Below are 14,702 nucleotides of genomic sequence, written 5' to 3' on the forward strand. Positions count from 1 at the left end.
GTCATCATATATTGTTATCCGATGTGCATCGCAGCACACAATTACTATTTCATTTCTTTACCAAATGTATCTTAACCAACCAATCATATTCTTTTTTATGATGAAGCCAGAATTATATAATTACACTTCCATTTCTTCGTCCAACCAAAAATCTGGAACGATGACAGGACTATGATATTTATTATCAAAATAGGACTCGGGTCTTTGGCACCAGTATTTCCACACCATAAAGTATAAGCCACTTCCATTCTAAAAATCTCAAAATTTTGCCAACTACTTGAACCTCTAAGATGATTGTGCAATATGCGAAAAGATCCTGCTCTAAAAATCTCAAGACTTTGCAAACTACTGGACCCTCTAAGGTGTGTGCATGGGTCTCCAGAGCCATTGCTCATACTAAATCAACTTGATTTGGATCTGTAGTTGAATACTGACAGCTGCGGACTACGGTTTTAAGTGAGCCATTGATTTGGTTCCACCGCAGCTCCCTCATATTTTCAGCACACAGAGTTGCAGGCTAATATGATGATTCTGATATGGATCTTGCAAACAATTTTTTTACAGTTTTTTTTAAAAAAAATAAGGTGTTCTATTCCCATCCCGACTCTATCTAGAGGAGAATCGAATGCTCCAATCCTCCAAAATCCAATCAAGACTTTTTTGATATTCAAATTTCATTCCAATTTCGTTTCCAATTTCAGTCACAAACTAAACATCCGATTTTCATTCCGATTCCAATAGTGAACCAAACATACCCTAGTCTCTACCTACTCCACCTCATCTAAGGTGGAGCCCAAGCTCCCATGCAAAGCCACTGCCCACGGAATTGAGAAGCTTCGTGTAACCCTTTGCAAACAAAACCCCACCTTTGGGCAAGGGGTCATACGGCTGATACCAAGGTTTGGTGGTGCGTTGCATACAATATCATTTTTCACTTTCTTTAGATTTTCGATTATCTGTTGCAACCATGAAAGCAGTCAACTGACAAACAATTTCCATGCAACTGTGATATCAAAACCATGGGAAAATTTGAACATAAGAATTCAGGAAAAAAGCCTGCTTCAACTTCAATGCACTCGTCATCTTGAAAGCAGTACAGCACTGATTCAGAAGCCATTCCCAATTATTTTCTAAAGCATCCAAATTCTGTTATCATGAATTATCTATATAATGATACGAAACAAACCCATTCGTTCAAAACAACAACCTTCTGCAGCATGAAAAGGTTAACTGTTCCTCTATCCCGAAGGAGGTTCTCATGGTTACAGAACAATCCTACCAGGACCTTCAGCAATGGCATGAGCAAAGGTACAATACTGTGTTTAACTTCGCATGATCTTTTTATACTGTGGATATGTAATTATTCAATACAAGATATTGGAAATAACATGATTCATGTACGGACTGTTAGAAGATATGTTTACTTTACTCGTGAAGCATGAATATTCAGTAAAACAAGACCAAGAGATCAAGCAAGGTCAGAAATGGGGTATAGGAGCAGCGTGTTCACCAGGATACCAAACCGGCACCGGATCCATGAATCCATAGTCTCCCTCCTGGGCGAATAAATCAACTTCCCAGCTATATTCCTGCATCAAAGCCTCTCCATCTTGAGGCAGGTCAACATCAAAAGATGCTTGAGGTGCTGGTGCAAACGACAACTGTGATGCCCCCCTTGATGAGCTAAAGACAGGTGTGATTGCTAACATCACCATAAACAGAAGCAGCAGCAGGAGAAAAGGTGCTTTCATGGCTGAAACTTTGCAACTTCAACTCACACCATCTGAGTGCCCCTCTTAAGCATGCAAAAGGCTTTCTGCAGAAACCTAATAAATCACTAGATCATTCGTCCATAAATAATGTCCTCGCTCAGTACCATGATCTTGAACCAACTAACGCTGAGAAGAGAGATGTTCCCTTTGGGCTCTTCCTTCACACCAGGAGCATGACTTGCATTCAACAGAACCATAAGTTTAGCATGCTCCTATAATCAGGTACTCTTTTTACCAATCTGTCAAATCATTTTTTTAATATTCACATTCTCTACTCTTTAAACTAGTGATGAAGAGAACGTATGACATTCTAAATTCCATTGAATTGGGATGAGATAATAAAATGAAAAATGGAGAATGAAAGGCTAAGAAAGACAAATGTTCGTATCACGAAGTTGAGAATCAAAGCTTGATCATGCATAAAATTCAACATCCATGAGAGAGCTTAAGTTCAAGTCTAAAGCTTAGTGTATAATCCCCAACTGCGAAACATATAAGGATGGCAAAGTGATCCTTTAGCTTCAGCAACAGATAAGAAAACAATATAATGCTGCTATCATCTTTTAGATCTCCCACAGGCATGCCGGTGGGTCAATGATTGCTAATTGGTACACAGCTTGACATCTTGAATTTTGGACTCCCTAAGAACATTAATAGGGTTAAATCTCAATTTACCATGTTAAGAAATATAGGATATATAAACAGTCATCAACTTCACTGACAAGCAAAATAGCACATTGGAGGTATCACTTTATCGGTCAAAGAAGTACCTTCACTAGCTACATGGTCAACCTTAACAAAATAGTCACTAATTTACATGAAAATATAATCTCCAGATTGTAGTTCAATTAAATGATTATAACTAATTGACTACTTACTACATGGAAAAAGAAATTGTTCGAGATGATGGTTCATTAATCCAACAAGAGAACTTTGTTCAAACAAAGTCCAACTTGCTTATGAAGTAAATGTCTGATTGGGGCACAAAAGTATGATTATGTTCCTCCAGTGACGTCTTCATCCTTCATAAATAAAGAAAGGTTAAATTTCTTTCATTTATTTCTTATAGAATAGTGTTGCCCTATAAAGCAAACCTTCATAAGCAGTATCTAATGGGTTAGCTGTATAACTAAAGTTTCCAAACCAATTATGTTGAAGATGGAAATCTAAAGCAGTAAAACATTACTAAAAAGATAACATCAAAGTAACATTATTTGGTATTTGTAACTTAAAATTTCAGTTAAGTCTAACCTATTAGAATGCATTTATTCTGTTTGAAGAAGAAATAGTTGTCAAAGAGAGATGAAATCAACTGCATAAATGTGTGTGGATTAATATCACATGCTATGTAAAAGTTGTATAACAGATATACATAGCATGTATGTGTCAACCCCCTCCAACACATGCATGCACGTATGGAACCACACTTGCCCATACACACACAGGCACACACGCAAACAAGCAGATGTCTGTACATGCAGCATATCTATATTTTTGTTCTTGAATTTGGGTCATCAAAAGAAGAAAGAATGCTATTTATATGTAAAATACCAGGTATAGATATTTAAACCAAAATACCAAAACAAGGTATTCATTCCTCGTCTTCTTCTTGATCATATTGCAATGGGATAAAGGATCTATCTTTTTTGTTTTGCAGCAACTCTATTTTTTTATAAACATAATATTTTTATAGATTCAATGGATCCGGGTCATGATTAATCATTTGATATGTAGATATGTATGCTTTAGGTATATAAGGCCATTCTTTCTGTAAGTTTAAAAGAGGGATTCCAGATACCCACAATGTAGTCAACTCCATTGAGTCTCTCTGCATCTATCAGTTTCTTTTATTATAGTTTTACAAACCCTTGCTTTATCAAAACAAGCTTCAGTGCAAGATCCATACGTTTGCACATCTACACTAAAACCAAACAATTAATTCATGCATCACTATGACTGCTGAGGTTAGTACATCACAAGAAGATGGAATTTCACCTTTGGGGTAGAAAGGATGAGCATTATGCTTCAAACCTAAGAGTCCTAGAAGAATTGGAGCCTACAACAACATATCATGATAAGCATTATGCTTCAAACCTAAGAGTCCTAGAAGAATTGGAGCCTACAACAATATATCATGATAATAAACCTAGCAAGAGCCATATAGCTTTTGAATAAACAATCACAAATGATGAAAGTAGTCACATTTATAAAGTAAAAAGCTCTCATAGTCATAAGGAGGCATGATTCAAGAAGTTTCCAAAGCTTGTTGGGAACCTTGATTGGCTTACAAGGATAAATGGGTTCTTTTCTAATTTCATTCAGTATAATTTATGCCTTCACTAAGTTAAGAAAAAGTATCCAGTTTTTATTCCATATATTAAAAGAAAAAAATACGAGAAAGGTTCATCATATCAATGTGTACTGTCCCACATTGGGCGTATCATACTATATTGGTACCGAACCGAGACTCGGCATGACGGCATATCGAGTCTCGGTATGCCGAACTAACCGCTGTACTGGGCATCTTGACATTGTATCAGCAAGTTACTGGTACTTGGTCTAGTACCGAAATTGCAAACCTTGCACATAAGGTATAGACATATATCCAACCTTGAGCAATTCATTGAAGACATCAAAAGAGTCAAACTTTCAAACTTTACAATGATCAAAACCATTAATACTTCTAGTAATATTAACTCACTCTTTCTCGTGGTATTAACAACTTCAATCGTTAAAAACTTCAGATTGGAATATAGAAGTGTGTCTAGTTAAACAGCTGACCTTTTAAAATTTATAAAATGCTGTTTGGCAGATAATGCTTTTAAGGTTTACAACTTAGCATGATCATAACCACCTTCCCCTAGTAGCAAGCAAGGTAAACGCTCAACACAAATGCACTGAGTTTGTCATTTAGAGTCATGTAATAATAACTTGGCCAGTGACCAAATCATCCACAACCTCATAGAAAATATGCCATCATCTACTTGATCACCAAACACTTGAGCCACAAAGCAAACAAAAAGCTACAATCAATGGTTACTACACAGGTAGCCTATTTAGGCAATTTTCTTCCCCGGGTTAACAATAATTTTATAGAAGAGAAATCCTTATGCATGACAAGTTTTAATTTGGAGTAAGTTTATTATACACAAAAGACATGAATACAAGCATGACATCACACAACACGTATGAAATATTTGTGGGCTGACCATGGAGTTTATATTTGTGATGGACCCCCACCAAGGGTCAACAGAAAGCCATTATTTCTTTCCACTTCTCCGGATGAATTGATTAATGGTGCCCCAAAGGAAGTTTTTGGAAGATAAGGACCTGGAAAGGACTGAATCATAATATACACAATTTAATTTTAGTAATAAAAGTGAGAAGCATGTTATGCTTATTGGAGAAGAGTGCCTTACAAGTTACAAGAGCATTTTTGAGAGTGCCTTACAAGTTACAAGAGCATTTTTTAGAGTGCCTTACAAGACCATTTTTGCTATCATATCTATAAAATAATCATGTAGGCCAATAAATTAGGCCATTAGAACTAGGTAAATTGGATGAACCAGAAAGCTGCTACTAGGACATTCTATAATCACCTCATGTCCCTAAGACTGCAGGATAAAGCTTATAATATAACAATGATGCACAGGTTAAGATACAAAAGATATTGCAGGTACAAAAACAGCAAAAGTTGTAGAGTTGGTTAGGCAGGTCATTCGTATCACTTTATGACCGGATTTAGAGACATGCATTTCACTGCACCATGTGCAATAGAGACTACATCACAAAAAAATTATCGATCCCAGAACAAGCAACAAAATTTTCCAAGCAATTTCTGCATTGTCAATACTTTTCCTGCATAATAGAGGAAAATCTGTTTTCATTGATTGCTTGTGCATATGCATGACTATCTTGAGAATGATTATAAACCATGAAGATTCTATGTCCGGACCTAACTCCATGAGGATTTAAACTTGGAATATCTCCCAATGCAAACACCGAGGGGAAGGGCAGCATCCATCTCACCCAAGTCTTGTTGGCTATTCATACGCATGATGAAAGAAATACAAAAAGACTGAGTACGATATAAATTTGGTCATGTCGGGAGAAAAACATAAATTAGATAATTAGTAAAGCTAATTGGAAGAAAAGAAATACTTTAGGAAAGATTCATGAAACTCATACCTCTCTAAAAGCAAGAAAACCAGCAACATACGAATTTGCATTTTGGTAACATCACTCTCTTCATGGACAACATTTGGAGTACCAGAACCCAGAATTACAAGAGCAGCACATGATGTAGAAGGGTCCCCTTTTAAGAAGCTCATATCAACCCCACCAATACACTTGACCTTCTCTGTTTTAAAACCTTCATATGAACTTGAGTCATCCCATGATATTGTCCATGTGAAATCCACTTCAACAATCAGTTTCCTCTTTAGCAGATCCTGTGCTCTGCATGCCAAGTAACTTGTCAAAAAAACAAAAAAAAAAAGAGCAAGTTCTGCAGATCCTTGCTCCAACAAGAGCACCACCAATTCCTCAATACTGTTAGGTTGGGAATTGAAAGCAAAGGCATACTCAATCCAATCCTGTTGGCACAATGAAAATATGCTGTCCATTTTCACGAATAGAAGGATCATCCATTCGTGCATCCCAATATACTTTGATTGTTTAACTGCATAGAGTAACCTGCAAAGACAGATTGGATTGTCTAATAAACTGCTATGTCAAGATCCCATTCAGATAACTTGCATTCCCCTACACATGCATTCATTTTCCTGAGTTTATCTTCTACTTTCTAATAAGATCGCAACTAGATCTCAAATTTCTAAAATAAATAAATAAATAAATAAACAATAGCAATGCACATTGCTCTATAAACAAAATATTATTTAAAAATGAAAGTATCAATCATTTGATGGGAAAATGATCTGGACTTCAATTTCATACGCAACCTGCCCATTTTTGAAGATTTCTGTGCTCATAGATTATAGTTCTTTCTTTCTGCACAAAAACCTATAGTACCAGACGTTAGCTAGGATTCTGTTCACATAACAGATAGTGTTCCTTTCAACTCTTCAACTCAATTGGTAACTGAAAAATCTAACATTCTCATTCATCAACGTAACATGCAAAATTTCAACCAGGTCTAAACAAAACAAAACAAAACAAAACAAGTAGATTTAACTTCTCTCAGTTGCATAGACCAACACTCCATTTTGCACAGCAAGGATACGATCTCTTTCATGAATTTATGAAAATAAACATCCATGCAGCACTTCCTAATTCATGTGAAATATGTAAGCTAAAACTTGTACGGCAGCATCAAAGTGGCCTCCAAGATGGTGACTTGAAGGCACAGAACCAAGCTAATGTAGTTTTGATGTATAATATCTGTCAGTTGTTGCTTCCATTTGTTGAGTGCACACAAAACAACCACAAAAGAAGGTAAAGCTTATTACACATAGAAGCTCAAATCGACATGAGAAAGTGCACTTGCAGCACCAAACTTGTTGAATATCAAAGTGCCTTGCCTCCTGCCTATAAAAATTTGATGACTAGCCATCAAAATTTTGCAAGAAAAAAAATAGCAATGCACTTGTACTGTACCTGGCATGCTGAAAAATAACCAAATATGGAAAAGAAAAGTACTAGACTTGGGAAAAATTATGAAGAATTTTCAGTGGTTCATGCCAAAGTCTACTTGTTTCGAACGTAGTCAGCGAAGGGAGGAGGAGGATGGTCTAGGGTTTCATGGCAGAGATTTATTAGGATTTCAGGAAGTCTTCAATAGGGATGGCAAGCAGGAGAAATTATTTGGTAGACCCAGTCAAACAGCCCGGCTGCAGACCGAGCCAATAATATGTCGCCACGTCAACTGAGCTTTCCACGGAATAAAAGAAAAAAAAAACAAGCCGACAATTTCGGTGGGAGATTAGAAATTCAAATCTCCCTCTAACCCTCTCTCTGCCTAAAGACCACCGCCACACCCCCTGCTCCCTCTCTCCATTTCTCTCTTTGCATGTCTCCTCACAGCCGAGACCCGAGACTCCCCTCCCCCTATTTTCCCTCCTCCCCTGTGGTTGAAATAACTGTGCTTCACCACTTAGTAGAGACCCTGCACTTCACCGCTCGATGGAGACCCTCGCACCGGACCAACTGCATCTAACCGACCCGACACCTTTTCCTTTCTCTTTCTCTCTCTCTCTCTACTATGTGGATGGGCACCAAACCTCCATTGTTTCTCCCTCTACGTCTCCCTCCCTTCTTTCTCTCTCCATGGCCGATGGCCAAGCCGCCAGCAGGGGCCAAGGACCCAACTACCTTCTCTTCTCTCCCTTCCTTTTCTTCCCTTCTCTCTCTCTCCCTATTGCTCGGTGGATGGCCCAAGGCCGTCCCTTGTTTTTCTCCCCTCACCGACCCCTGTCTCTCCTCCTTTCTCTCTCTCTCTTCTGCTCCCCTTCTCTCTCCCTCTCCTCCTCTCCCCCCCCCCCCCCCCCCTCTCTAGACAGACCACAATTTGTTGAAGTATCATCCTTTCATTAGAGCCTGTATGGATGCTGGCAAAGTCTCATAGTCCACCAGATATTTTAATATTTCCAGAGAGATGGACCGGATCCATAAGAAATGATTTTGCTGGATTTAATGGAGGGAAGCTTTGTTTGGTTCTTCTTTTGCTTGAAAGTTTGATTGACCTACTATGTTACATGGAAGTACTATATATGTATAGTGTAGAAATGTGGCCGCCGAGTGAGAAAGATAGAGATAGTACTTCATTTACTTTCTTGCCCTCTTTTTTTCCTCTTCAGAACGCAGTCCAATTTACTTGTGTGATTTCCTTTGCTCAATTTAACTTTGCATTGAATCCCACACTAAGCATGTTCAATTTCAAGCTACTAGGAACTTTATATCTCCATTTGGTTGCCATTTTATTCAGCTGAAAGCCTGAAACTTTACTGCTTGTTTCATTTCCTACAAACATGCCTGCATCATTTCCTTATAATTACTTAATTCTTGATGCTTATTAATGATAATATTTAGAAATTTTGCTATAATTTTAGATCACAGTAAAGCTATATTTATGGCTCCTTGTCAGGATACTTTAATCAAGTGCTCTCATCTTATTTGAAGTGTCCTTTTAATTGATCCAAATCCGATCCCTTTGCAAGCATAAGCTATCACCATTGCATCACATGTATTCATGAACATTTTGGACTTGGACTCATGCTGTCCCACTCAAGCTCTGTTTGATAGGAAAATAAAGTGGCACTGTTGTTATATAAAAGAAGAAATCGAGGGATTAATCAAGTATAGCTTAAGTCATCCTTAATGCATTATGCTAGCACACGGGGAGGGGGGTTGAGCCAAATGATGTCGAAAGTGTGAACATAAGAGATGGACTGGATCTAGACCTAGCCCACCTACATGTCTGACCAAGCTCAAACAATAGTCATGTGGTGATGCTATATCCAGTCAAGTAAATATGTGTTTTCCCTATTTAGTTTTAATTTTTGAATCTTTCCTTCACATTTTTTATTTGCAAGGAGGCCCTAACATATCAAAATACTAATTCCTTACCTATGATATGTATTTTGGTTTTATATTGGGTCGTACACCATATCTCATATATTTTTGTTTTCTTTGGCAGAAGGCGCTAATGTCTCAAAACAGTGTTGGTTCTCAAAGTGGTCCATCTTGGCTGGATTATTGCGACAAGAAGTGTCATTGTGGTCATGTGGCTTCAATCAAAGTCTCAAATTCACAAAAAAACCAAATAAATTGTACTACAGTTGTGAAGAACATCGCTTGGTAGATTGGTATTTGCCTATAAATAATCAATCTAGAAGTCACTCTCCTCTAGTGGTTGAAGATTTACTTATGGAGATAAGAAGAGAGATTAGTTATTTAAAGGTTAGAGTCAAAAAAATGTATTATAGGATTAAAAAGAATCAACTGAGAGTAGTGCTATGACCTATACGCTTTTGGTTGGAATTATAGTACTACTTATTGCAATAGCATTTTAGTAATGTGAAACATGTTAAAATCTTATCTATGTAGTAATTGTAAACAATTATGCTGACCATCATGTTCCTATATTTCATTATTGCTTGCTAATTAGTAGCCTCTCTTGCTAATATCGGTATTAAAATATTGCTAACATTGGTAGCAGATGAATGAGAGACACAAGTCGATGTTGGCCATACTTCTTGGCTTAGAAGTAAATTGCAAATATAAGCAAGCAACTGTCACAAACATAATGACATAGAAAATATAAGCTGATGTTATAGCATCTTTATCTTTGAGAAGAGTTATAATTGAAAAGAAAAAATGTCATAGCATCTTGTACATGCAAGAAATACAATAAACTACATAAATGTGAGAACTTAAACATAATTCTGATGTCTGCTTCATGTGAGTTATAATTGATAACACCAGATGGTGAAGCTTCTAGCTGAGGAGTGCTAACATTGCTTGAAATATAACCCTCTGGATTAAATCTGCCCATTGAACCTCAGCTGCGGTTGAGTGAAAAGGAAATCATTTAAGATATGGAAATCATTTATATTTCCAACTACAGGTACTATATTTGCATCCCCATCATGATGCTCATGGATATAAGATATTGAAATCATTTACATGATTGTGATATCATTCATTAACAGGACAAAAATCAAAAGGTAAGAAAAAAGAAAAGAATTCACAAGCTAGACAACTAATCATTTGTTCATATTAAAAGAATTCACAAACAGAACAAAAAGGACATCTCTATCGCCAAATATGCAGGAAGAAAAGTACTATGCAAATGAGGTCATTCTTACTGGGTGTGCTACATAGAGTTAGTAAAAAATTACATATAAATTACACATGATAAGCACCTATTCATAATCCCCTTTAAGCTTCTTTGTAGATACTCCTTTAGGTACTCACATGAGGAGGGTCTAACACAGGGTATTCTTCTTCTTCTTCTTCATCATCATCATCATCAACCATTTCAGCCTCATCATAATCATTTGTTTGGACTGCTGAATGGGCGTCCAAGCTTAACTTATCAAAGAATTTTTCAAGTTTTGCATCTCCCATGTCAAAAGTATCCCACAGAATTTTCCTAGCTCCCTCATGCCCTTGGCTTTTCATAACAAGGTTATATGCATATCGCATTGCTTGATTATGATATATTAACTCAACAGTCCACTTCTTTTTTGATGACCCCTCTTCATTGAGCCTGTACACTCTTTTTCTCGCATCTTTTGTCCACCGTTTCAAAATGTACTGTTCGGGGATTCTTTGCACATTCTTAACGCTAAAGGCTTTTAGTACATGTGAACAAAGTAAACCCATTCTCTCGAATTTTCTACAACTGCAACTGACCTCCATTGTAGATGTGTCAAGTAGGACTGTCCAAACTTTTGAACCCCTTCCGTGCATCATCAACTCAAATTTGTACAAAGTTGCGCCAAGTGAAATTTCTTGGGATAATGATGTTGCACCACACTCATCAAGATACTCTTCCTCAATTAATTTGTAAATCTTGTGTGTAAACATTTTGGAACATTGCTTAAAAATTTCACTATGTTCAACAGTACAGGTAGGAGCACCCTGATTACAACGGAAGTCCTCTTCAGATTCGTTTCTTCGCCAACCATTAACCAATTTCTCCAATGCAGCTACAAACTTTGTGAGAGAAGTTGATTTGTCGGCTAGTCCATTCAAAACATTGTTTGTCAAATCACCCCTTTGAGATGATTTAATCCCACCATCAAAAGTGTCTTTGTTAAGAGCTGTACACCACTTATGACGGAACTTATATAGATTATGAAGCCATTTGTTTTCTTGAGCATCGAACTCAGAAATCATCTTGCCCCATGTTTCTTCAAACTCTTCTTCAGAATCACACCCTTGCAAACATTTGTTAAACAATTTATGAAAATTCTGATCAGAATTGAGACTACCCAAATGAGAGGGAGCATTCTTACAAATGTGCCACAAGCATAAGCAATGTTGTGTATTGGGAAACACCTCTGCAATTGCATTTACCATGGCTTGATCTTGATCGGTAAAGATTGTTTTAGGAGGTTGATCACCCATTGACTCCAAAAATGACTTAAAAAGCCATATAAAGGATGTCATTGTCTCATCAAACAAAAAGGCACATCCAAACATCACATTCTGCCAATGATGATTAACTCCAACAAATGGTGCACAGATAAGATTATATCTATTTGTGCGATAAGTAGTGTCAAACACAACAACATCACCAAAACAATCATAATCAACTCTCGATCTACCATCTCTCCAAAAAAAATTGCAAGGCCGACCCTCTTGATTAAGCTGCACATCCCAATAAAACATGCCTTCTTGATTAGCCCTATGCTTGAAATGCCTTACTAAGCTTTGAGAGTCTTTTGCATCGATTAGCATTAGCTTATGCTTGTTAATATAGTCATCACAATTCTGTTTAGTGAATTCCAAGTTTTCAGCACTGCTGCTTTCTTCAACCATATAGGAATATGTATTGACCATTCGAATTCCAGCATTCACCATTGAATCTAGTACACTAGCTTTTGCAGCTATAAGTGACCTCATAGATCTCAACAAATGCCTCTCTTCAGGCTTGGCCAAGTCATGATTATGCTCATCGACCAACTTTGTCACCTTCCATTGCCCATCCTCATCAACCGTGAAGCGGATCATGGCTTTACAACCAGTTCTTGTATCTGGCTTGTTATAGTTTGACTCATCAAGAAATTCATCATTCTTAAGCCCTTCTTTTGAGCAGTAATAGTCCTTTGTGCGAATTTTTTTGGTCCCTATCCAGTAATATTGCTTTCCCTTTCGCACACTAAAACCCATGCGATGCCCATAGTCACGATATAAGCTGTAAGCCTCCTCCTCACCATGCACAACCTGCCCCAATAATTCTTTAGTCACCTCCTCATGTCTTAGAACATCAGAAGACTCCTCATGTTTGTCTGCTTCTTTGCCATTAGAGTTAGCACGTATAACTTCCCCTTCTCCACCATTGTCAAGACAAATAGCTTCCCTATGACTGCCCCCACAACTGCTATCACCATATTCAGAGCTGTCCATAACTGCAATTAGAAACATGGCTTGTGAGAGTTTAATTCAATAAGGTATCATAGACTCGAGTAGCATGCCTATATAAATAATCTAATTGAATCCTCTGTTTGTAACTTTTTCCTATATAAATAATCTAACTGAATCATCTGCCATGTCAAATGGCACGAGAATTTTACCACACAAGAAGGAAAACACTATCAGATTTAGGCTCCTCCTGCAACAAGAATTTTGAAATCCAATTTAACAGAGACTGAGGTATGACTAAAACGGTAAATATATCATCTTACAATAAAACAGGAAGAATTGAAGGAGAGGAGATTGAGAGAAATGCAGGATTTGAACTTGCAAAATTATGCATTTAAAATGAAACAATACTTGCATCTACTGGAGATTAAGTCAATAGAAATGGCGTGAAGTACAGGTACCAATTTTAAGGGCCGTATGGGGCAAAAAAGCTATTAATGATGGCTCTTGCCCACCAACCATTATAAGTTTATTTCATCTAAAATTGCATGAAACAAGCATGCATCAGAGGCATGCTTTAGCCATATGCATCTTGTCAATGCTAAACAACGATCATCTGCGCCCTTTATTTAATGAAGCCGTTCTGCTAGGGTTGCGAACAGATCATCAAAAATGGGCAATTGGTAGAATGAACAAAAACAAAATAAAGAAACAGAAAGAAAACAAGCGATCGTTTTCTAAAGATTAGAAATTATTATAAGTTTGAGAGAGAAATGAAAGCAACGTAGGAGACCCTGACGCTGTCGATTTCCAAAGGGGAGACGGGAGGCGAAATTTATCAGAGTACCTAAAGGAAAGATGGGGCGTCTCGACCGGGGGGCGTCGGACTGCCAGGTGGGAACTCGACCGGGTGGCGTCGGAGGGCTCGGAGGGGTCCCGACGCCGGTGCGACAGCCGGGGGTCTCCGTCGAGTGGTGAAGCGCGGCGATTTCGTCCGCAGAGGAGGAAGGGAGTATCGGGTCTCGGCGGTGAGAAGAGACGCAGAGGGGAGAAATTATACCCTCGTGGGGCCCGCTTTGTAGGATATAATTCCTCGAGATGTAGAGAGAGAGAGAAGGGGGCTTCTGGGGAGAAATTATTCGATGAACCCGGTCCTGTGGACCGGGACCATGGCCCTGAGGGAGAAATCATTAGACGTTATCCCCTCTTTATTTAAACTATTTAAGATCAAAACAGATGTAAAAATTCATCGTGATATCCACCGTACACGTGTCTGGGATTTGGCCCGGTCCACAGGACCGGATCCATCTAACGTGGTTAGAAACGTGCATGGATTGACAGTACCGTGAAGGGACTAAGCTTGCCATCATGCCAATATTCATCTAAACTTTAAATATATAAGAATTTGCAAGAAATTCAGGATTCTATTTCTAGTGGCAAATCAAAATTCAATAAAAACAACACTCATTGCATCTCTTCAATCATATTTATATTTTCAAATATGATCAATAATTTATTTACAAAGCTATTTCCTCAAGAAGATTAGCCCTTTTTTTTTGTTTTAATATAAAAGAGTCGTAGCCCATTTACGAGCAATGAAAGCAAATGCCTAGAGCATCAGCAAAACAACAAAAGATCAAAATGAAAATTATGCATAAGTTTTTTATAAATAGTTTCTGTAAACTCCACTTCTCTATGAAAGATCGGATAGCTTTGTCTCCCTCTTCATCAAAAAAAAAATATATGCATAGACTTAGTTGATGTTAAATGACAATAATGGTGTTAGTTAGGTCATTACTATTTTTTCTTTCAATGTTCTACATCAGAATAAAAACATTTCGACGTTTTCACAGAGAGACTGCTATTGTTTAATTCTAGATG

At 37.6% G+C, this 14,702-nt stretch overlaps 1 protein-coding gene across 1 annotated transcript; it reads right to left on the reverse strand.

Annotated features, from left to right (window-relative positions):
• Nucleotides 1-1,319: 1,319 nt before the first annotated feature.
• On the reverse strand, nucleotides 1,320-13,897 carry LOC103701434 (protein FAR1-RELATED SEQUENCE 5-like). Its single transcript, XM_008783476.4, has 4 exons — nucleotides 13,669-13,897; nucleotides 10,707-12,868; nucleotides 5,961-6,467; nucleotides 1,320-2,413 (listed from the first exon to the last, which is right to left on the reverse strand). The coding sequence occupies exons 2-3, from the start codon at nucleotides 12,864-12,866 to the stop codon at nucleotides 6,450-6,452; spliced, it is 2,178 nt and encodes a 725-aa protein (XP_008781698.3). The 5' UTR covers nucleotides 12,867-12,868; nucleotides 13,669-13,897; the 3' UTR covers nucleotides 1,320-2,413; nucleotides 5,961-6,449.
• Between the last annotated feature and the right edge of the window lie 805 nt (nucleotides 13,898-14,702).

The sequence above is a fragment of the Phoenix dactylifera genome, chromosome 1 (assembly GCF_009389715.1).
Source record: "Phoenix dactylifera cultivar Barhee BC4 chromosome 1, palm_55x_up_171113_PBpolish2nd_filt_p, whole genome shotgun sequence".
Classification (NCBI taxonomy): Eukaryota; Viridiplantae; Streptophyta; class Magnoliopsida; order Arecales; family Arecaceae; genus Phoenix; species Phoenix dactylifera.